This window comes from Martes martes (genome assembly GCF_963455335.1).
Source record: "Martes martes genome assembly, chromosome: 18".
NCBI classification, from domain to species: Eukaryota; Metazoa; Chordata; class Mammalia; order Carnivora; family Mustelidae; genus Martes; species Martes martes.
The window spans coordinates 22,629,320-22,653,963 of record NC_137906.1 but is presented as its reverse complement, the minus strand read 5'-3'; the positions used below and the strand labels follow the sequence as shown (position 1 = coordinate 22,653,963).

Here is a 24,644-nt window from a genome sequence, read left to right as displayed (position 1 = left end):
AAGGAGGAGCCAGCAGATTATCAGTTGGAAGTTTGACATCTAGAGACATCAAGAAAATTCAAGGCTTTACTCCACCCCTCCACACCTCCTCATGGACCAGTTTGTTGCTTTCTCAGCCATGAAGATCCTAAGTGTAATGAAACCTGAGGCACTTTAAAAAGAGCCTGGATTGATCAAGTCTCCTTACGGTGAACAGAAAACCCGGGGCACATGGAATTATCCAACAAAGGGAAGGAAATGATAGACTCTTACAGTAAATGCCACAGTGGGGACCAGGTGGGGCTTGATCCAGCAGCTCACGCTATGTCTCCACCATGTCAGCTGCATTCTTGAGCTCTGTCCGCACCTCAGCACCCAGGCCCAGCTCTGCTGTCTCCCTGGGACCCTTCAGTAGCTGGACTGGTTTCTACCTCTTGCTCGCATCTCCTCAGGCCCTATGGTCAGGAGAGAAGAGCATGTCCACCACCCACAGGACTGAGAGTGGGTCATGGGCCCATCACGGAGCCCTCCTCTCCTGGTGACTCAGGGGACCAGCCACACTGCTTCATTGGATCAGTCAGGCTCCTCCTCCCTGGGGTGGGAAGGGGCCCATCCCCCTCTAGGATCACCCTTGTGGCCGAGAAAAGAGAAGGGGTGACTTCCCGACCGGAAAATCAGAGGTTCTTGGTGAGAGCAGGGGAGGGGGCAGTGAATGCCAGAGCCCAGGAGCTGCCCAACCAGCGCTTGCCTTCAACCCCCACGAGGGATTATAACTAAAGCAAGCAATTCAGAAGCAGGTGAAAGCCATCGAATCCCAACCCTGGCAAGTTGTGACACTTCCTTAGTTAATAGACCCTTCAGCTTCTTCATTTCCAAGCCCCGCTGCAGGACTTCACACATTTCAGATTGCACGGGTTGTGCGGTCCAGCAGCCCCTCTGTGAGGCAGCCTGCCCGCCGCCCATCTGGGCCTCCTCCTCCGAGCTGCCAACAGCCAAGGTGAACCGTGCCGCCTCTACGGGCCTCCCGCCCGGCTCACCTTGGCAGTACAGCGCCCCTGCCCAGCACAAGTTCATCCACCTCCCAATCCCAGGGGTTGAGGGTCCTCACTGTCCTGCGCGCCTGGGACTCATGCCCGGTCAGGGCCCCTCACAGCCCCCTGCGGCAGAGGAAGACGATGCTGCGGGCTCTGCTAATAAAAGCCAGCCCCGTGTTCCTTCTTGGAGCTGGGAGCTGACCTCCCTCCCTCCCTCCCTCCCTCCCTGTCCCCATCCCCATCGCGTGGCAATCAAGGCGCATCCAAACACACGCTGCGAGCGATAGCACGTCTCGCTGGCTATTAATTAAAAAAATAAGTAGGGAACAGTTGCTGTTCATTTGCTCAACTCCCTGCTCACAGAACCATTGCAGATTACCAGTGCTAATTAACAGAGGGCATGTGCACGCGGGGAATGCACCATTTTATGAGCGACTGATCCGTGGCGACCAGCACTGCAGTCAGGCCCCGAAGGGGCCTCGGGAAGCCATTCTGCAGCGTGACTGTTTACTGATGGCATTCACGCAGCCCCGGACCAGACAGCCGACCCACGAAGGAAGCAGCACTTGAATCAGCTGGGGGAGAAATGGCTAGAACCTGGGGGCCGGGATGCGTGACAGAGCCTTCCCCGGTGTCCATATCTCCCTTGGTCTCCACGACGGGATGTCAGAGAGATGGTGTCATCATCTTCTGTTTCCCAGCCAGGCCGAGGGACATCAAGTGACTTGGCCAGGGTCCTGCGTTAGCGACCCAGTTCATCTGCGAGGGCGGCTGTAACCGCGTACCGCAGACGGGGTGACCTAAGCAACAGAGATGCATTTTCTCACCGATCTGCCAGCTGAAGTCCAAGAGCAAGGTGTCGGCAGGTGTGGTTTCTGCCGAGGCCTCTCCTCCTGCTTTTCAGAGAGCCATCCTCTGGCTGTGTCCTCACGCGGTCTTTCTCGAGCGTGAGCGCCCCTGGTGTGTCTCATGAGCTGCTCTCCCCTTTTTGTAAGGACATGGGTCAGACTGGATTTGGGCCCACCTTCATGGCCTCCTTTTACCTTAGTGACCTCTTTTAAAGGCCTTGTCTTCAAATACAGCCACATTCTGGGGTACTGGGGTTAGGGTTTAGCATCTGAATTTTGGGGGGACATAATTTAGCCCATAATACCTTCCCCAATTCAGCCAGTGGGCCACAAACACTCAGTGATGGGGGAGCGAAGAGCATGTTCAGGCAGAATCTGATGCTTTTTAGACATTTTTTGTTATTTGCAAACTCTTACAGAAAATACTGCTGGGGTTCCACGGTAACTATGTGTTTTTCTAAAGATTGTATTTATTTATTTGAGAGAGAGAGAGCAAAAATAGATTGGGGGTAGGGGCAGAGGGAGAGGGAGAAGCAGGCTCTGCTGAACAAGGAACCCAACATGGGGCTTGATCCCAGGACCCTGGGATCGTGACCTGAGCCGAAGGCAGACGCTTCACTGACTGAGCCGCCCAGGCGCCCCCAGTAATTATATTTTAAGTGCCTGACAAATAGGAGCTCTTTTAATCTTGGTAATTAACTGTGTAAGGGTGCATTCTTACCCTCCTTATATGGATGGGGAAACCGAGGCCCTGAGTGGCTAAATTAACTTGTTGCTTAGTGGTAAGCTGAATCCAGCCTGTCCCATTTTGATCCTTTGGCATTCTTTCCTCTTCATTAAGGATAAATTGAGAATAAAAGGCGGAGACATCGGAGATGCCATCTATGTGACCTTGGAAATCCTGTCCAACTGGGGCCATGCGTCCTGGGTGGGTCTCACGGAAGTGGAGTTCTTTGACCTGCACAACACCAAGCTTTATGTGTCGCCCCATGACGTGGATGTCCGGACCACGGACACGCCTGGGGAGCCAGGCCACCTGGTCAACAGAAGCTTAGCTGTAAGTGGTGGCAGTACTGGAGTGCGGCTTGGCCTCATATTTTGATGCATTTTCTCTGCCCACAATAGGGCTGTGATGCAGGTGCAGGTGATACAGGTGTGGCGAGGGGAAGAAGAATAGAATCTTCCACTGTCGTTCATTTGGGCAAAGTAGGAGGAGCCTGAGGGAAAGGTCCCAGTGAGGGCCTCCCCGGCCACCCCCCCAACTCATTCCCGGATCCCTGCTCTGTGGGTTTTTCTTGGGAGAGGGAGCAAAGTGGAGCTAGGCCGCCCCCTTTCCTCCACCCTGCAGTTTACCCCAGGCACCACCAAATGTGGGACCCCTGGGGGTCATTGAGGTCATTGCCTTCGTTTTATAGACAAAGACACTGAGGCCTGGGGAAGAATATGAATTAGTCAAGGTCACACTCCTAGAAGGTAGTGGGACCACGTTCATAGCCTGGGTGGTAACCCAGGCCCCAGGCCCACACCCGCTCAGGGTCCTGCTTCCCAACAAACATCTGAACGTTCCTGTCCTTTAAATATCTAAGGGTCAAAAAGAAAGAAAGAGAGCACGGGTATTTGCTTCTGTCTGCACTTGCATGTTGGACACAGAGGCTGGGAGCTAAGCTGAGGCAGGCCGTCCCGCCCAGTCCTCTTTCCTCTTCTGTGCTTCAGCGTCCCTATTAGTTCCCTCCAGGAGGGGCCCGAGAAACTGGGGACAGCTTTTGCCTCTGTAGACAGGTGGGCAAGGCACAGAGGTGACTTGTGGACAACTTCCCTTGGGCGCTCTTTGGCACCTTTTTAAATTTCCTCCCCTGTAGCGGTATTCTCAATTCCAAAGAACAAGTGATTAATTTTTCTGAAAAAGTATTAAAGATGAAAACATTCACCATACTTTCGGCTCCGGCCTCCTGCCAGGCACAGGGCATCCTATGTATAATTTTATTTATACCTAGTGGGACACAGGCTTGAGAAGCAGAAAGGCCTGTGTTTGAAGCTTCCGTTTACAGCCTCGTGAGCGTGGGCGACTCACCTGACCTCTCCTTTAGTTTCTCATCTGTCACATGGCACAATAATAGCCCTTCTCTTGCAACAATGTCACGAGGATCCAACGTAGCACCACGCCTGGCTCTTCCAGAGGGCCCCAAAACATCAGTTCTTATTGTGCTTGTTATTGTTATTAGTCGTAGTATTGATACCATTAAGAAGTAGATATTCCCATTTAAAGATGAGGAAACGAGAAAGGCGAGCTCTCAGAACCTCAGTCCTAGAGACCCACATTCTGGCCTTGACTCGGTAGCCTTTGGCAACTTGCCTGTCTTCTCTGAAAACCAGTTTCTCTGCCTCCTGAAAAATAGAACTGGAGGGTGGATAATCCGTAGGACTGGTTTGTCGGCAAAAGAAATGGGAGTCTGGCTCACCTTGGCAAATTTCTAACGAAGAACTTTGTTGCAAGTCTTTGGGTAGCCGACGATCCCCCCAGGCCAGAAGGGGCAGCCCCAACGGTCATGTTGGGGGTTTAGGTGGCATCCAGGATGCATGAACACCTAGGGTGTGGTCTTTTGGGGGGAGCAGGGGACAGTGTTGGTTTGTTGGTTGGCCTTCCTGTCACTCTGCTGGAGACACACCATCCCAGGAGAGGAAGGCTGCTGGCCAGCCTGGCTAGGGAGGTGGGCACCCAAATGCCGTTTACACTGAGATGCCACAGCAGGGCAGGAGGCAGTTCTCCCTGGAGAAGTTCAGCGTTGTTACTGAAAGGAAGGCAGGGGAGGTGCTAGGTAGCTGAGAAACACCACCGTCCACAGGTTTAGACTGGGTGGTGACAGCCCGCTAAGACCAGCAGCTCTGTGACCTTGAAAGAAACAGGTCCCATAGGTCATGGCCCCTGGGAGGCTCTGGCCTTGCATTTCCTGCTCTGCTTCCTGCTTTGAGTCTGTAGGCGCCCATGTGTGCTGCAAGGGCTTAGAGTGCCCCTCCCCGCCCCCTCTCCTTGCACAGAGCAGTGGCATTCTGGAAGCCTTCTGTATACAGAACAGAGCCTACCGGGGTGATAAAAAGCGTCATTGGGTTTGATTGGGACCAGTTCTCAGGATGACTTTTCCTTTTCCTCTGTTCAGCAGAGGCTGGGTGAGCTTTGCTACACAACAACAGGCCGGAGGTTCTGGTGGGATCGGGGTTTTAAATTTTGGGCCCCAAGGTTGGGACAGGAGGCCGCTGTCTCCTGCAGGCTGCCAGATCTGTGGGCCCAGCCATGTGTGTGCGGGATTACCCCTGACGCCCTGGCACGGGGTCTCCCCGATGGTCATCCTATTTACTGGGCCCGGGACCTCCAGCTCATAACTGCCTCTCAGGACCACACAGTTTCACTGGGGTTGATTAAAGATCCATAGCACACGGTCCAGGACCGCAGACATCCCTCGGGCCATCCTCACAGGAGCCTTGAGTTCCTCTCCGCATCTGCTGAATGAGAAACCACGGCTCAAGGAGGACAGGCAACTTGCCCCAGCCACATCGCCGTGGAGTTGGGGAGCTCGGCTACGGTCTCACTAGGAGGAACTGCAAGCGGAGTCTGGGCTCGAAAGAGGAGTCACTTCAGTGGAAGAGAGCAGGGGCTGCTTGTGCTCGGTGCAAACCCTTTTCCACTCTGTGCCTACGCCATCTCTTACTGGCCTCGCCCAGGCCCATGGCTTCAAGACGATTCCAAATGGATACACCAAGGCTCACCTGCTTCTCTGAGTTCCTGACTTGAATTCCCACTGATTCTTCCTCCAAAATGGAGCCCAAGTCTGGCCCCTTCTCTCCATTTCCCTCGTGGCCCCTAGGTCTGATCAGTGCGCCGTCCCCTCTTGCCGGCACTATGAAGTGGCCTCCTGGCTCATTGTCTTGTCTTCCACTCCCTTCCGCTCCATTTTCTACTCTGCGTCCAAAGTGATGTTTTACAAATGTCAGCCGGCAACCTTCCCCTACTTAAAACCCTGGCCATGACTTTCCAGTCCACTTAGAAATAAAATCACGTGCCTCCCATGGCCTGGGAAGCTGTCTGTAAACAGGCCTCCAGCTCTGCCTGCCTCTCACACCCGCTCCCCCCCGCACCAGGCTCCAGCAGTCACAGGGGCTTTCTTCTGTTCCTCTGATGCTCCCAGCTCATCTCCTCTCTGAACTCTTCCAGAGTTCTGCCTTCTCCCCATTTGGATTTCGGCCCAGATACCACAAGCCCTTCCCTGACTACAGTAGGGAGGAGTCCTGTTACACACCGTCCCAGAAAATGTCATTTTCTTCAGGGCACTTCTCACATTAAGAAATGATCTTGTTGCTTGATCATTCTCTGTCTCCTCTCCATTAAGCTACACATCCTTGTCTGCCCTAGCCATACTATATCCCCAGCATGTAAATGTACACCGTACATTTTTTTATACTTTTTATACTTTTTTTTATACTTTTTATAATTCCACAGCTTGGAAGTCATCATACAATCACGGGAGATTATTTTTAAAAAATTGCGCAGAGAAGAGAAAAATAATAGAGGGAAATCAATGAAGCCAAAAGTTGGTTTTTTGAAAGGATTAACAAAGTTAACAAACCTTTAGCTAGGTTTGACAAGGTAAAAGGAGAAAGGATTCAAGTTACTGAAATCAGGAATGAAAAGGGGGACATTACTCCCAACCTGGCAGGGGGAGAAAAGATGATAAGGGAATATTCTGAATAATTTTATGCCAACAAATGATGATAGCCTGGACAACATCCTAGAAAGACACACATCACCGAAACTGACCCGACAAGAAATAAAACACGTGGCTAGACCTACAGCAAGTAAAGAGATTGGATTAATAATAAAAAAAACTTCCCACAAAGAAAAGCCGAGAACCAGATGGCTTCATGGGTGAATCATACCAAATATTTAAAGAATTAACACCAATCCTTCACAAACTCTTCTAAAATATAGAAGGGGAGGGAACACTTCCAGACTCATTCTATGAGGCTGGTATTACCCTGACAACAAAAACCAGACAAAGACATCCCAAGAACAGGAAACTATAGACCAACAATCCCTTATGAATAAGATATAAAAACCCTTGACAAAACATCAGCAAACCAAATCTACCGGTTCATAGAAAGATTTATACACTGAAACCTAGTGGAGTTGACCCCAGGAATGTGTGGTTTATTGCTCAATATATGAGAATCCATCAATGTAATACAACATGTTAATAGAATAGGGGGAAAAATAACCACGTGACTCAATGAATACAGAAAAGGCGTTCGACAAAATTCAGTACCCTTCTGTGATGAAAACCATAGATGAACCAAGAATAGAAGGAAACATTCTCAACCAGATAAAGGGCATCCGTGAAAACCCACAGCTAGCATCATGCTGGTGAAAGAATGCAAACTTTCACCCTAAGACCAGGAATAGGACAAGAATAACTGCTTTCTCCCTTTCTGTCCAAGCTTGTACTGGAGATTCGTCCCAGGGCAGTTAGGCAACAAAATGAAATAAGAGGTTAGAAAGGAAGAAGTAAAACTAACTATATTTGTGGGTGATATGATCTTATATACAGAAAACTCTAGAGAATCTACAAAAATTACTGATAAAGTGTAATCAAGTTCAGCAAGTTTACAGGATAAAAGACCAATATACAAAAAAATCAGTTGTATTTCTATACCCTAGCAATGAACAATCTGAAAAGAAAATTAAGGGGTAAAAAATCTGTTTAAAATAGCAGCAAAAAGTGTAAGATACTTAAGGTAGCTCTATTTTTAACTTCTTGAGGAACTTCCATATGTTTTCCACAGTGGCTGTACCAATTTAAATTAAAAAAGAATAAGATACTTAAGAATAAATTTCACCAAATAAGTGAAAGACTTATACATTGAAAAATACAAAATATTGTTGGTGGGGATTGAGGAAGACCAAATAAATGAAAAGACATTCCATGTTCATGGATTGGAAGAATTAATACTATTGATATGGCCATGCTCCCCAAATTATCTACAGATTTAATGCACTCTTATGAAGATTCCAGCTGCCTATTTTGTGGAAATTGTTAAGCTGATCTTAAAATATATATGGAAGTTTAAGGGACCCAGAAAAGCTAAAACAATGTCAGAAAGAACAAAATTGGAAGACTCACACTTCCAATTTCACAACTTACTACTAACCTTCGGTAATCAAGATTGTATGGTACTGGCATAGGGATAGACAGATCAGTGGAATAGAATTGATAGAGAAATAGACCCTTACATCTACAGTCAATTGATTTTCTTTTTTTTTTTTTAAAGATTTTATTTAACTTGACAGACAAAGATCACAGGTAGGCAGAGAGGCAGGCAGAGAGAGGAGGAAGCAGGCTCCCTGCTGAGCAGAGAGCCCGATGCGGGACTCGATCCCAGGACCCTGGGATCGTGACCTGAGCTGCAGGCAGAGGCTTTAACCCACTGAGCCACCCAGGCGCCCCAGTCAATTGATTTTCAACAAGGACGCCAATACTGTGGTTGGAGAAAAAAGTCATTTTTTTTAGCAGATGGTATTGGGACAACAGGATTTTTGCACATAAAAGAATGAAGTTGGATTCATACCCTAACATCATCTACCAAAACTAGCTCAATGGATCGAAGGCTGTAAAACTCTTAAAAGAGGCATAGATATAAATCTTTGTAGCCTTGAGCTTTTCAATGAGGTCTTAAATATGACATCTAAAGCACAAGCAACACAAGAAGAAATAGATAAATCAGACTTCATCAAAATTTAAAACGTTTTTGCATCAAAGGACGTTCATCAAGATAGTGAAAAGCTTATAAAATGGGAGAAAATATTTGCAAATCATATATCTGATAAGGGTCTATCATCCAGAATACGTGAAGAAAAGAACTCTTATACTCGACAACAAAATGACCCAACACCAGCTTACGAAATGGGAGAAAATATTTGCAAATCATATATCTGATAAGGGTCTATCATCCAGAATACGTGAAGAAAAGAACTCTCTAACTCAACAACAAAATGACCCAACACCAGCTTACAAAATGGGAGAAAATATTTGCAAATCATGTATCCGATAAGGGTCTATCATCCAGAATATGTGAAGAAAATAACTCTTAAACTCAACAGCAAAATGACCCAACACCCTAATGAAAATATGGCCAAGGTACTCTGCATAGACTTTCCTCCAAAGAAGACATACATGGCCAAGAAACAGATGGAAAGGTGTTCAACATCATTCATCATCAGGGGAATGCAAATCAAAACCACAGAGAGAGATCACTTGACACCCACTAAGGTGTTACCATTTTTTAAAAGAAAAGAGAAAATAACAGTATTGACAATCGTGGGAAAAGCCTACCTTCCCAGTGGGAACAGAAAAGTAAAATGGTGCGGCCATCGTGGACCGTAGTTTGGCTGTTTCTCCAGAAGTTAAATGTAGAGTTAGCACATGACCCAGCAATTCTACTCCTGGGTACAGACCCAGGGGAACTGAAAATGTGTTCCCACAAAAGCACATACATGGATGTCCATCATGGTATCATTCATAATTGCCACTAGGTGGCAATGACCTGAATATCTATGGACTCATGGGCCAATAAAGAAAACGTGCTGTAGCCATGCACTGAAATAGTACTCAGCTCTGAAGAGGAACAGAGCGCCAACATCTGCTACATCATAGATAAATCTTGAAAACAGGGCACTGCGTGAAAGAAACAAGACACAGAAGACCATTTTAGTACAATTCCATTCATAGGCAGTGTCCAGAACAGGCACTTCATAGAACCAGAAAATAGATCCGTGGTTGCCAGAGGCTGGGGAAGGCAGGAGCGGGGAATGACTGCTAAAAGGTATGGGGTTCCTTTTTAGGGTGGTAAAAAAAAAAAATATGCCAAAAAAAGATAGCGGTGATGATTGCACAGCCTTGGAACATACTAAAAAACACTGAGTTGCACGCTTGAAAGTGGTCATTTGATATATGTGAATGATATCTCAATTAACAAAAAAGAGTATAGAGAGGTCCCACATGTCCTTGCCCAGCTTCCCCCATCGCTGACATCCTATGTAACCATAGTACGTTATCAAAACCAGAAAATTGATGTATCATGTGCAGACCTTCATACATGCATTTGTGTGTGTGTGTGTGTGTGTGTGTGTGTGTGTGTGTGAGTTCTAGGCAATTTTATCATACGTAGATTTATGTAGCCACGACCACATCAAGATATACAGCGACAGTTCCGTCACCACAAAGGGAGTCCCTCACGCACCCCTTTATAGCCACACCTCCCCACACCCATCCCTGACATTGGCAACCACTGATCTGTTCTCTGTGCTTTTTGTCACTTCAGGAATGCTATATAAATGGAATCATACTGCCTGTAACCTTTCTGAGACCGGCTCTTTCCGCTCGGTATAATGCCCTTGACATCCATCCAAACTGGTGTGTGTATCAGTAGCTTGTTGCTTTTTGATTACGGTAATTTATTAAATTGGGGCTACTTCTGTGGGCAATCCAGCATCTGCCCGAGGGCGTGGATCTGCGTCATTGGGTTAATTCTGCAAGAGGAAAGCACCTTTGTTAGGAATTAGGAACCTCCAGCAAGAGGCCTACCCTGACCATCTGTTCTAAAAAATACCCCATTGGCCATGAATAATTCTCTCTTATTTTCTTTGTCCAGTGTATCCCTGACTGATTTTTTTTTTCTTGGCAATTTTACTTGTTTGTTTCCCCAGCTGGTGCAGAGCTGGGACCTGGTGGGCGGGGCTTCGCCGCCTCCCCTTGCATGTGGCTCCCGCACGAGGGGGTTTATATTGGGCAAGTGGGTAACAGATGTTGTCGATGCCTCCCCAGCCCCTGGTCCTTCCTCCGTCTGTGTGTGCCTGCCTCAATATTTCTCTGACAGAGGATTGTCTTTCTGCCCCCGGGGGCCCATTTTCCCTCCCATGAAGCAGGCCCAGACTGGTGGGGAATTGAGCACCCAGGAGCCGCCCTCCACCTACACTGGTGGGAATTGGGGTATGACTACCCCAATTCCCTTGTCCCGAGGGTGGCCTTGCTCTGAGGCGTGTTCTGCTCTGGCTCCTACATTCCCTGGTGGCACTGAGCTCCAGATGCCACAGGAGGGGCTAGCTTGGTAACACACTCTTTATGGAATGCCTGTTCTCCCCTCGCCTCCCCACCCTCCCAACTGGTGTTTCCTTTGGTGTCCACATAATCTCCTTGCCTCAAGGTCTGCTTGGGGGGCAGGGGGTGAATCCACACTAAGACAGAATGAATTAGTGAATGAAAATGGGTGTGAATCCTGACTCCACAGCTTTGGCCAGCCACACCCCTTGCTGCATGGCAGAGCTCTGGTCTTCCTTCCGGGACACGGGTTGCAGCGCTGGTCCTTCCCAGGGCTTTGAGAAAACCCAGGGCAGTCACGGCGGCAGCAGATTCTCATTCTGCCCTCTCTGCGATGAGCAGGCGCAGCGGATGCTCGGCCCGCTGGCTTGGCCCCTGCCGTTTGCGCAGCGCGCCTTGGTCAGCCCTCAGCGGCTTCCCATCAGCCTTTTTCTTAGAGACTCCGTGTGCTAATGAGGCCCTGAGTTACCCACAGGTTAATGTTCTTTGACTTTGAACACCATGATTCCCACTTAGTCCTCCTGTTATCCCTCCTGCTGACAGAGATGTGATGGGAAATCAATTACGGTCCCCTCGCCCGCGTCCAAGGCTCAGCCTTCAGACTCTTCCTTTGTCAGGCAGCCACAGTGACCCAATTTAGGCCCTGACTTGGAGAAGGCATGAGGGGCACCCAGTGGATTTTGAGCTGTGCTGTCTTGACCCCTTGCAGCTGCCCAGAGCACTCAAAGTTCCTGCAGAGCTTGAGAAACTTGGCCAGAAGAAGTCAGAACCCCTTGAACTCCTCTCTCTCCCTTAACAAAAGTAGGCGCCTCCCTCCTGAAAGGCACCATTGTCGCTGGAACAAGCCCCCTTTGTTCTCTCCCGCAGCTGGTGCCTGGGCCTCCATCTCCTGGGGCCCGGCAGAACCCGCCCCCCCCCCAAGCCAGCCAATCTCCTCCTTTCCTGGCTCTGTCAAGTAGCTGGCCTTCCAGTTGAGACCTTCTCAAATACACAGCCATGCTGCCTTTAGGTGAAAGGGACAACTCCAGCCCATGTCAGAGATGCTATGGTTCCCTCACTGCTGCTTTCAGCCTCTAAAAGCAGGGACCCAAGCCTCAGACACCTGCAGGGGCCAGACAGAGACATATCCTGGGAAGACAATGGGGTGTAGAACAGTAGGGAATGGTGGGGACTGAGGCACCAGAGACCGTCCCTACCACCCCACTGGCTCCAGCCAGCAGCCACCAGGGGCCCATTGGGGCCGTGTTCTCCATGTCTACACCAAGCAAAACCCTAATTCTGGGAGGGGAGGGGAAATTTCCCCATCATTAAATGTGGCCAACAATGTGTTTTTAATATGTCACGAGCCAAACAAAATCGGCCTGCAGGCCAGATCAGTTTGTAGCCTCTTCTCTAAACTTCCCACAAAGGGACGGCCATTAGGAGGTAAATAGCAATCAGTCACTCATTCCATCATTTATTCATTCAACAAAGATTCTGTGGCTTCTATCATGTGCCAAGGAACTGTGCTGAATGCGCAGGGTTCTGGAATGAGTTAGACATAGCCAATTCCCTTCCGGACCGCAAAGCCAAGCGTGTTGGAGGGGTGACCTGGACTGGAAAACAGGTAGTTGTGGGACACTGAGGAAATGCTAGGCTCAGGCAGTGCAAGGAATTGTGGGCACCTGGAGGACAGAGCAATGGTATCAGGGAAGGGGTGACAGTGGGGGCGACAGCATATTTGTGCTGAATTTCCCCAGTGGGAGAGGCTGGGAGCATATTGCAAGGAGAGGCCCAGCCTGCACAAAGGCCCTGAGGCCAAGCCTGGTGGGAGATGTTCAGCAGCAGCTGTGAGTTTTCTCTGGACAGGAAGTTGCTGGAGCTGAGTAAAATCTCTGGATCTGGCTTTTCCCACCTCTACCTAAAGCACCCACAACGTGGAATCTTGTCGGCACAAGCAGTTGCAACAGTGGAGTTTCCCTGCTCCTCTGCCCCTCTGGCCTTGAGAGTGGCCTGGCCAGTGGACGGGAATCACACTCAGGGGTCCTGAGTCTTTGAAACCCTGCCAGGGAGGAGAGCAGTTCCTGGGGCTCGGTGCCACAACCCTGTCCCAAGGCCTGCGCCAGTTTCTTTCTTTTCTTTTTTTTCTTCTTTAATTTTTTTTTATTTTTACAGTTTTAAAATTCCACAGGGTTTTGTAAAAGAAAACCAGACTGCTTGCCGGGTTAATGAAATAACCCAAGTGACTGACTGCTCCTTGCCCATCCTCTTCTTTCATCTTTCCCCACCCCCAGTGCTCTCCCCAAAGCTGATTAAATTGATTAAAATAAAAGCCCGCTGCATTTTAAATTCAGTCTGAATGGCAGAGCAGAGAGGCCCACGGGGCAGCTTTGTGCCACAAAGTGCAGTCAGGGCAGGCGAGGTCTAAGAGTCCACCCTAGATTATGTAGAGAAGGGAGGCCTGGCCTCCTGGCCCATTTACTTTGGGGAGAGAAAGAAAATTGACTAACTGCACCCCTCTCTTCCTGGTGTTTCAGAGCATGAAAGACCCTTCCTTGTGGATGTGCCCCTTCCACCCACCGCTCCAGCTCTTTTTTGTTATCCGCAACACCAGACAGCTGCAGGACTTTGGTCTAGCCAAGATCAAGGTCTGGAATTACTGGACGGCTGATGGGGTAAGTAAGGGCCCTGACTCCCCACTGGGTGTGTGACTGATGGAAGCACCTAGGCGCTGTCCAATCATCTGAGTGCTGAAGTTGCAAGATGCATTCGCAGAAGCCCCGCTGCCCTTCCTGCTGGGTGTAGCCAGTGCCTGGCGGGGCATTTCATGCTGCGTGGGCAGAGCCACGGGGAGCGGAGCCGCAACTTGAAGGTTTGGGAAGTGAAATCAGGCCACCCTTGGGGGAAACTGGACAGATAGGAACCAGGGCTCAGTTTTGATAGATAAGGAAACAAAGATTTCTTAGGTAACCACAGAAAGGTTATGTAACATGCCCAGAGTCACACAGCCAATAAGCGTCACTGTGAGAATGAACCCACACAATCAGACTCGGCACATTCACTTAGCCAGTGCGTCTCAAAATTTAATCTGTGACAGCTTATCAGGGATCTTGCTAAAACGCAGGTTCTAATTCAGCGGGTGGAGGGCAGGGCGCGAGATTCTGCACCCACGGGTGCTGGTGTTCCTGTTGTGGGGACCCCGTTCTGAACAGCCAGGCTCTTAACCTCTGTGCTCTTCTGTCCCCCCAGTTTCAGAATCCCTGCCCTCCTTCCTACCCCCCACAACACCCCCTACACTGGAGCGCTTGACCTCTCTTCCTTCTCTGGACTTTTCTTCATGTTCTCATTTATACTTATTCCTTCATTCAACATGTACTGTTGCGCACATGTGCCGTCGGGCTTCCTGATTAATTTGGAGGACACTGATATGAAAGACACAGTCCCCGCCCTGGAGGTACGCCTTGTCTAAAAGCCGGCCGACAAGTAAATGTAAAAATAAGATGCAGTGTGCTGAAGGCCTCCGTGGAGGTGACTTTGAGTTTCAAATGGGAACTCCTGGAACTCAGCAGGGAACTCAGTGGGTGAGGAAGGACAGGAACCCCCCTCACCCTCTCTTGTTTCCCCTCTTTTGATAGATGTGGGGACAATTGTTCTGTTTCTTTTCTAATTTGTTCTCGGGGATGTGGTAATACAAGGGAGATGAGCAAGGGGAACTGGTCCTCAGCTTCAATATTGTCAAGAGAGATAGTAGGGCATGGTGGGGAGTGTGGCAAACAGGTAAGCACATGCTTCAGGTAAAGGGAAGGCCACTTGTCAGCTTCAGCTAATGGTTGCTACATACATATGCCAAACAGTACCGCTAGATGAACATTCCCGGGGAGCTGGGAATCTGGAATTTGTTAGGAGCCTCTCTGGTTTGTAAATGTCAACAGCTAATTTAAATTCTTTTGAAACCACCATACAGTCCAAAGCAAACTCATCTTTGGGCTGGAGTTGGCCTGTCTGGACTGCAGCCCCTGCAGTAGGGAGGGAACCTGCGTCAGACTGGGTGAGCTCAGTGAAGGTGCTAGAAGTACACACCTGAGCCATAGTGGGAAGAGACAGTGGCACAGAGCTGATGCAGAAAAGGAGAAAGTGTGTTCCAGGAGGAGGGCCCAGCCCCTCCAGTTCATCTCCCGTAGCCACTGGGAGGTCAGATCATGATTCTCTGGAGCTTCAAACCCTCCCAGGCTTTCCTTGACCTGGAGGATCCAGGTCAAACCCTCGAGCATGACATCAGGGCCCCGTAATCCCAGGCACCAGGCCCCATGTCTCCCTACCATCAGCCCCCACCCCCTGCTGTGGCCACACACACCCCCAAAGTGTTAGCTGCTGTGCCTCTCCACCACTCTGCCTGGGAGTTAACGTATGGGCCCTGGCCTCTCCCATCTGGCTCAGCTCCAGGTGCCTGCCTCTGCTGCAAATTCCCAGAAAACCAAACATTACTTTCTCTAGGAAGCCTGCCCTGACCCCTGACTCTAATGCCACTTCTGGACCTCATGAATATGTTCCATCACCCCTGTACCAGGATGGACATCTGCCTACCCCATACCACCATGGACTCCTGGGAACAGGGCCTGCATTGTCTCTGCCTCTGCTCATAAAAAGTGGTTATCAAATGAAGGAATGAGTTCATTGCCTGAGAACCCACAAGCAATTTATCTTATGCCTTTTGATAGCCAGATGAGACACAGAGAATTGGCATTTGCTGCATTTGCGCAGGCTTCTACCCAAGGTCAAGGCAGAGCTGGGGATCAGGTTCAGGGGAGTCCGGTCCTTCTCCCTCCTTCCCATCCCCCTGCATCCCATACTTCTTCCTGCAGATACTCCCCCTCCCAGCCACCCTCCCCACTCTCCAGGAGTCCAGCTGTATTCTTAGGGGCTGTCCTTCAGGCCCTGGCAGGACCCCACCCCTGTGTAGCCACAAGCACTCTCTGCAGGTAGGGCCCTGCTCACTCATTCCCGAGTTGGCTGGACACTTCCTGGCAGGTGGTCGGCGGCATCTTCTGGAAGGAGCAATGGAACAGTGCTCGCTGCCCAAGCCCGTGCCCTGTAGCTCTTAGCCCTGTCATTGAATATATATGTCTCTGGCCAAGAAAAGCGGATTTTATGTGCTGGATTACAAAGCAGATAAGCTTCATCCCTTATGGCCAGGCCCGCCTTTCTTCCTGAACCTGCGCTCAGCCTTCCCTGTGCGCTAAGAATAAAAAAGAGGAGTAGGACATCAGGGGGTCGTTGGGGGTGCTTCGGGGAGCCTCAGCGGCCGGGCTCCAAGTCCTGAGGTATTTCTACACACGGAGCAGAGTGCGGAGGACTGCAGTCCCTGCCCAGGGCTGCCGCTTACGTAACGCACACCCATCTGTTGCCAGAATTTACCGGGGGCAGAAAGCGCAAACAAATGCAGCAGCAGGTTGGTTTGATTTAATATTCTCTGGAGAATGCTATTACTGTGTGTTTTAGAGGAGATAAAATGAGAGTTTATAGGAAATATAGCTCGGCCTGGTAGACACGGCTGGTTAATACAGTGTTTTGTGTATGGGACTCCAAGGGAGAAAAGTTAAACGGGGGGTGGGGAGCAATTCCGACCAAGGCTTATTTAGAACATAAGAAAAGAAGGTGCTAGAAAAAGGGAAGGCTCTTTTATCGGAAAATACAATGTTGCCCGTCGAAGTCCTCAGACTAACTTCCCTGGGTTCCCTTCTCCCCACCCCCGCCAACCCCCCATTAGGCGATGTGGTGAGTGTGGGTGGGCCCAGGGGGAGGGACTTCAGGGAAGTGAGGACGAGGACTAGAATCCAGCCACCCAGACAAACAGAAGGCAGCGCGCAGACGTCTGTCCTCGTCACAGCTGCCGTTTACCTGAGGCTGTGTCCACCAGGTGGCCGTGAGGCACCCAGTTAGGCACTCGGTCAACATTTGATGCGTGAACAAATAAGTCAACAAACGAATCATCTCAGTTAACCCCCAGGAATCCTGCAAGGTGGCATCACTCCCCACCTTGTCGGGGAAGAAGCTGGAGCTTAGAATAGTGAGCTCCTTGGGGGCAGAGAGACTGCGTCTTTTTTGTCAGCCCTGCTTGGAAGTGGCTGCTTGGAGTGCCGTCTTGAGAAGGATCTGGAACCTTCCTTCTGGTTCATAAAGAGAAGGGTGTTGTGGTGGATAAGTGATGTCTACCTCGGGCTAAGGAGGAGGCTGTGATCATACGTCTGTCACATTTTTTTGGTACTCCTTGGATGGCGTGACTTGCCCGGCGAGTGACTTGCGAGGGACACAGCTGGGAGGAGAACGTGAGGGATGTCAGTTTTTCTCAGCACCACATCTTCTGCCGAGCTACATCTGTTGGGAGGAAGGAGCCAATAGTCTCCCTACTAGAGTGTGTGGTAACCTATCCAAGAAGTGGGCTTTCAGCAGATCCCCATGGTCTATGTTTTCCTTCAGAACAAGTCTATCTTTGGTAAAAACAGGCAGGTTATCACCATCTTCACCCATAACATAACCACGCAGATGCCACCTCTGGCCTGGTCACAACAGTGGGGGAGGCAGACAGGCGCCCAGGGGTATCGTCCATATACAGAAATGCTGCTCATTAAATAGTTTATGAATGAATGAATGCATGGATGGATGGACGGATGTTAGATTTCTGCAGTGTGTATCTCTGTGATACTCCATGATGGTCTAAGCCAGCACTCTCCCATAGAACTTTCTGTGATGACGCTACTGTATGATGTCGGCCCCATCCAGTTCAGTAGCCATGAGCCACAGGTGCTGTTGAGAACTTGCAGTGTGGCTGGTGCAATGGAGAAACTGCATTTTATTTTACTGATTTTTTTTTCATTGAGTTGTAATTGACATGTAAGATTGTATTCTTAGACATTTTTGGTGCATGACCTAATGATTTGGCATATGTCTGTATGGCAGAATCATCACCATAATACGTTTCGTTAACCTCTGTCAGCGCACATAGTTGCAGAACATTTTTTTCCTTATGATGAGAACTTTTAAGATCGCCTTTCTCAGGAACTTTCAAATATACAACACGATATTGTTGACTGCAGTTACAGTGCTATACGGGCCATCCCCAGGACTTACTTCTCCCATAACCGGAAGTTGGCGCCTTTCGAACACCTCCCCCCATCGCACCCACCTCCCACTTCCCACCTCTGGCAAGCCCCAATCTGTTCTCTGGATCCATGAGTTCAGGGTTTTTCAAGTTGCACATGTAAGTGGGATCAAACAATATTTGTCTTTCCCTGTCTGACTTATTTCACTTAGCATAAGGCACTCAAGGTCCAGCCATGTCTTTGCAGATGGCGAGATCTTCTTTTCGATGGCTGAGTAATAGTCTACTGTGTGTATATACCACATCTTTTTAATCCGTTGGTCTGCCGGTGGCCACTTGGGTTGTCTCCGTGTTTTGGCTGTTGTAAATACAATGCTGCAGCAAACACGGGCATGCAGATACCTTTTGGAGAGAGTGATTTCGTTTTGTAAGGACCAATTCCCAGATGCAGAATCTCTAGATCGCACAATAGTTCTCTCTTTCCTTTTCTGCAGAACCTCCATCCTGTTTTCTAGAGTGGCTGCTCCGCTTTATAGATGGCCCCGCCAATAGCGCCCACGGTCCCCTTTTGTCTACATTCTTGCCAACACTCCTGATGAGAAACTGCATCTCAACACGTCATTTAATGTTAACTTCAGCAACCACGTGGGGCTGGTGACTGTGTATTAGACACACGGCTCTTGGTGCTCTATTGGGCCACGGTGGCCTAATAGAGGAGGCCCTGTCCACAGGGGAAGGGAAGTAAACAAGGGCATCAATGAATAATGTTAATTTCAGGTAGTGCTAAGTGTTCTGAAGGTGAGACAGTAAGGCAATGGGAATGAGGCCTGGGGGGAAGGAGGTAGGGCTGCTTTGAGTGGTGGGAGGCCTCCCATCAGGGGGCCAGAGCCAGAGCAAAGGCCCTGAGGCAGGAACTTGCTTAGCAGTTGGTGAACAAAGGAGTGTGTGAAGGGAGGTCCCAAAGATAGGGGGGAACCAGGGGCCCTCCCTGGTTCAGATCTTGTTCCTGGAGAGGCAGAATAGATGAATGGTCAGAGCAAAGACATCAGAGCCAGACCCCCTGGGGCAGATCCTGGCTCCTCCTCTTCTTAGCTGTGTGATGTTGGGTATGTTACTGCACATCTCTGTGCCTTGGTTTCTTCATCCATAAAACAGGGGTAATTATTGTTCAGCTAAGTACACGGAAAGTGCTCAGAATGATTCCTGGCCTTTGTGAGCTCTATACACGTGTCTGCTGTTAGGGTCATTATTGGAGGGTTTTGAGCAGGGGTAATATAGTCTGACTGAGAAATTGAAAAGATCACTCTGGCTGCCATTTGGAGAATGGATTAGAGGGAACGGGGCGGGGGGTGGGGGGCGCTGCCCAAAGGAGGCTTCTAGCATAGCCTAGCTATGGGTCATGGTGGCTTGGATGAGGGTCCTGATGCTTAGGGGGTGCATCACGGGGAGACTCACTTCATCCCAGGACAATATCTGCATTTCAACAAGTCCTCAGTTTGGGAGAGGAGGGAGAATTTTCAAAGAAATGCCAAAAGAAAGAGATAAGTTCAGTAACCGCGCAGGTACCCTTCACCGGCTCCGCAGTCATGGACATCCTGCCATTCCGGTTTCATCTACCCCCCACCACATGTGATTGTAGCTCTCCTACCACTTCACTCATAGATTCTTTAGTGTGCCTCTCTAACAGATAAGGAGTTTGCTTTTATATAAGCCCAATGTCATGACCCTACCAGACGGTAATGACTAATTATGCACTAATAATCATCAAATATCCAGTCCGTGTTCAGATATCCCTAATGGTCTCAAATTTGTTTCTTTATGGTTGGTTTGTTTGGATCGAGATATAAACCAAGCCCAAACATGGCAATGGCTTCAAAGTCAAAGGGGCTTCAGTGGGCTGAGTCGGTGTGGCCTGGCGGCTGTGCCCCGTGGCAGAGTCTGGGCAGCCTCAGGCCTGGGGAACACGGTGGCATCTTAGCAGGGTGGCTGGTGGAAAGGGGACCAACCCAGGTGCATGAGAGTCTTTCTGAGGGGTTGACCCCAGGCCTAGTCTTGGCCCCTGACAATCACCAGATGGTGCTGACCTCTGACCAGAGTCCACACTCAGGAGGTTAGGGGCATGGTAACCTTGAGAGCCCCAGGAGTCCCGGGTTTGAAGCAGGTCCCCAGCCAGCAGGGGAAGGAGATGCTAGCAGAGAATTCAGCCTTTGGAGAGGGGACCCAACAAGGTGTTCAGGATCCAAGGGGTAGTTTGGGATTCAGGACCAGACCGCTCCCAGCAGGAATGAGAGCACAAATGCAGAACGAGGATGGAAGTGAAGGCCTGTGTGCTGTGTCGTGTGAACTATAGCGGGACGAGCAGTAGCAGGGCTGGGCAAGATGTCTGAGTAAGGGAGGGCTGCTCACCTACTATGCAGATGCCAGTCTAGATAAATTCCAGACCCCCCCAGGGGTGAGGCACCCCATCTCCTGCCTCCTGCCCACCTCGGCCAACAGTGATTCAGTAACTGAACCTATTGATTTGAGTAGCAAAAGACAGAAAACCTAATTAAAACTGATTTAAGCACAAAAGGGAGTTTCTCAGCTCATCTTAACAGGGGAGTATGGGGTGGCTGGCTTCAGGCATGGCAGGATCCAGAAGTTCATGTGATGTCATCCAGAATCATGTGTCTCTGCTTTCCTCTGTTGGCTTCATACTCAGGTTCCAGGGAGGGGGCGGCGGGGGGGCGGGTACCTAATGACATCAGACTCCTGATTTCAGCAGCCCTTACAGAAAGAGATTGTTTTCACAAAAGTCCCAGGTCTAGGACCCAGCAGCCAGGCAACCTGGAGTGGGGCTCATGTTATCCCTCTGAAGGGAGGTTGAGGGAAGGGTGGATGCCCTGTGGAAAACTGAGGTGCTGTCTCCATGAGAAGGGAACATAGGAGAAATGATATCTAAACTAGGTATTTTTTTCTTTTTCTCGAAGAACACAAAAGTCACATGCTGTTGAATTAATTCATCAGCTCCCAGATCTAAACCTTCCCCCAAGCTTAACTTCTGAACCAATCTTCCACCCTGGCCCCCAGACACTTGTCTTTGGCATTTCCGCCCAGCAAGGCACTGACCCTCCAACCTCACCCACCCAAGCCCAGGCAGGTCTGCCCCAGCCTGCAGCACGCATCTGGCTCCCACCTCTGCATCCTCCTCTCTTCCCTCTGCCCCTTGCTGCCAGTCATCCCTAAGTCCTGCTATTTCCATTGCCAAAACCTGTCTCCTTCCAGACCAGCCATTCCTTCCCCCTGCCTCCTGCCCACTGCCCACCCCCCCCAACCCTGAGCAGAACGCATCCCATCTGCCTGCTTCCCTCCCTCATCTGCTCGGCCCCCTGTCTCATCAGCAGAGACTTATCGATCCCCCCACACTCAGCTGTTGTGCTGGGGCCGAGAATCAGACACGCTGTCTGCCCTTGCCAGTTCTCACCCAGTCAGAGGAGGTCCAGGGAGATCAAAAGCAAACCACAGTTCACTGGGGCCAGTGCAGTGATGGGGGATGAGCTGGGGACAAGCTAGGGGGCCTCAGAGCCACAGAGGGCCTCCGGGGAGGGACACAGTCCTGGTAGCTCGTCCTGGTGCATCCTGGCAAGAAGGCTGTGACAGAGGCTATGCCCCCGCCAACCAGAGGCAGCTCGCAGACACATTTCGGCCGGCTCGTGTGGCATTTGCAAAATTCTTTGAATTGCCAGCTTTTAAACATGGGGACATTTTGCGTTAAAATATGGATTTTTAACTTTACTGAGAGATGGAGATCTGGCGACACCAGGCCACGTCCAGAGCCAGGAGCTCTGGGGGAGCCAAGTCACCGCACCGCAGTCCCCACTGCCCCCACTGGTCTCCCTGACACAGTGACACATTGTTACGCCGCATCACCTCTCCAGTATATGTGCATGCATGTGGGTGGGGGGACCACTCCCGAGCCCCCAGACTGGCCCCCTGGCTTTTCCATCCCTGTGCAACTTTTATCTCCCTCTGCTCCCCATAAAACTGTTCTCTTCGCTATGCCTTTGCTCCTGCTGTTTCCAGAACCTGGAATGCCTAGCCTGGCTTAGTATAGACCCTGCCTTTGGGGACATCGAGGTCCTTTTCTCTCCACACCCAAGACTCCTGCACACCCCTAGCCTGCCCCGTGCCCTTCGGGTGGCCTCCAGCCACGCCCTTCCGGCACCAAGTCCCACGCTTCCTTAGGTATTCCTCAGCTTCCTGAGCCTCCGATGCTCCAAACTGGTGCCCCCTGGCCAAAGCCATCCTGCGGGTGTGCCCCACTCAGCCTTTACAGTGCTGTCCAGCTTGGGGATCACTTGACAACATTTGAAACTTGACTTTTGATGAACTGGCAACAGTCTCAGTGTGGCGTCCACCAGCTGGTGCTGAGTGGCCCCGGGGAACCTTCTGGACTGGGGGGCATGTGTTCTCCCGCTCAGCACAGGCCCTGCACCCCCACCCCAGCACCACCACTGGTACTACAAGTGTCTGAGTTTGTGACCCGTTAATATACAGACTGTCATGAACTCCTTAAGATGAACCTTGCTTTCTTCTTTTGCATCCCACGCAGGCCAAGGAACTCAAAAGCCCCCACCCACCGTGTGTTATGTATTCGATTGAATTGCAAGAATGGCTTTTTGGGGCCTCAGCCCAGATCTAGGGGAGTCCTGGCCTAGGGGCAGCGAGAGTGATTCTAGGACCCACCCTATGGGGCTTGGGATTCCTCCTCTGCCCGCTGCCAGCCTCTGCCCGGAACGGGGATTGCTGCAGCCTTAGTGGAGCGGGGAGTCTCCAGCCTACACTAGTCCTGAGCACCCAGGCTTAGCCGGGACATATTGTCCAGACAGTGGACTGGGCACAAGACAGTGACGGTAGCTTACATTTCTAGAGCACTAGTCAAAGAGCTACGCATGTATCTGCTCATTTATTCCATCCAGCAGTCCTCTGAGATGGGTATGGCATAATCAGCTCCATTCTACAGAGGGAGAAACTGAGGCACGGGACAGCAGAGCAGCTGACCAGTGGTCACATGACTACCAGGCCATCTGGGGCCCATCAGGCACTCCTGCCTTTCAGTAGAGACTGTGGTCACCGGAGAGCCGTGCCCTATCGAGGCAGCGGTCACTGCGCCTCTGCCCTGGCCCGGTGGTGCCAGATGGCCTGAATGTTCCAGAGAGGCCAGAAAGCTCTCAATGTTTAGAAATTGTCAACTGGTTTTGGAAACATGAATTGCTCCGGGAGCTAGCCCAGCCCAGATGTAGCTGTAGGGCTGCTAGTTAGTGACCCAATCTGTCACGTTCCATCCCCGTCTATGGTCCTGCGTCTGTGATGTCGGGGGGATGGGGCCCAGAGTACTTGGCCAAGAGCCCAGCCGGTAGTAGGTGCTTGTCAAATGTCACAGCATCTCACCATCTTCTTCCGACTTTCTACATCACAAAAATGATTTTCATTGCCTTCTTCCCCCAGGGATGTGTAAAAGGCCGTTAAGGTCTCCTCCCCATAAAACATTCAAGTTCAGGTGCTCCAGGAAAGGAGCACATTCAGTTCCCAGAGCCAGGCCTCAAAACAGATAAGAATTAGGACAGGACTGTTCCCTGTCCTTGAAGATCTTCCGTCCAGGCAGGGACAGGCTCCAGCTGGTAAGCCCAGCTCTGAGAGCCCAGAGGAGGACCCTCGAGTCCACCAGAGGAGGGGAGGAGGGGGACACGGGGAGGGCCAGGAGATTCCTGGAGAGGTCGGCCCCTGAGCCAGTTCCTGAAGCCTGCACGGTGGGTCCTAGGCAGCAGCAGCTCAATCCCCAAAGCCCCCTACCCCCAATAAACCTACCATCTGGGGGAACCCCCTCCCAGTCAGCCCAAAGCCCCTGGGTCAAGACAGAATCTGTAGAGTGTGGGATGCCTTTAGTAGGGCCTCCCCGGGTGCTGCACGTGCTCAAGGGAAGAGAGCTAGGTCATTCGGCACCCAGGCCAAGGAAGAAAGCAGCCTTGCAAAGTCTATTAAAGTACGTAGATTGGAATAATATTAATATTGTCGTATTACAAACGCATGACAGTCTCAACATAGTGAGTCCGTCAACTGTAAAGAAGGACAGTGAAGTTGGGGTGTGAACAAGGAAGGACGCTCCCATTCACCGCAAGAGGAGGAAAGGGTGCACCCTCCCCACCCAGGGCCCAGAGCCACCGCCTCTGCCTCCGGGGCTGAGGAGGGAGCCAGGATGGGTATAGGAGAGAGTGGGTCCACAGGGACTTAGTGAAAGCTAGAAGTGGGGCTGGAGGTCCGCCTAGGGCAGGTGATCCTGCCCATGGCCAGGCCTTCCCAGGGTCTAGCTTGCCCCAAAGGGAGATGCCCGTCAGAGTGGCTTCCCACGCACCAGCTGCGTGGCCCCCAGGAAGGCTCAGCTTCAATGTCTTCACTGCAAGACGGGCCCTCCCACCCACCTTGCGGAGTTGCTCCAAGGCTGGGTGACATGATGCGGCCTTTTACTTTTTTTTTTTTTTTAATACTTGGAATCCCCGATAATTTAAGCACCATCAGGCAGGGC

The 24,644-nt window shown here is 50.6% G+C and overlaps 1 protein-coding gene across 2 annotated transcripts in view; it reads left to right on the top strand.

Annotated features, from left to right (window-relative positions):
* The window catches only part of KATNIP (katanin interacting protein), a 175,713-nt gene that overhangs the window by 113,030 nt on the left and 38,039 nt on the right, over positions 1 to 24,644 (top strand). For both annotated transcript variants that reach the window (XM_080830821.1, XM_080830822.1), the window contains exons 14-15: positions 2,703 to 2,918; positions 13,521 to 13,658. In XM_080830821.1, coding sequence (XP_080686947.1) covers positions 2,703 to 2,918; positions 13,521 to 13,658 — 354 coding nt within the window. The remainder of the gene's footprint in view (positions 1 to 2,702; positions 2,919 to 13,520; positions 13,659 to 24,644) is intronic.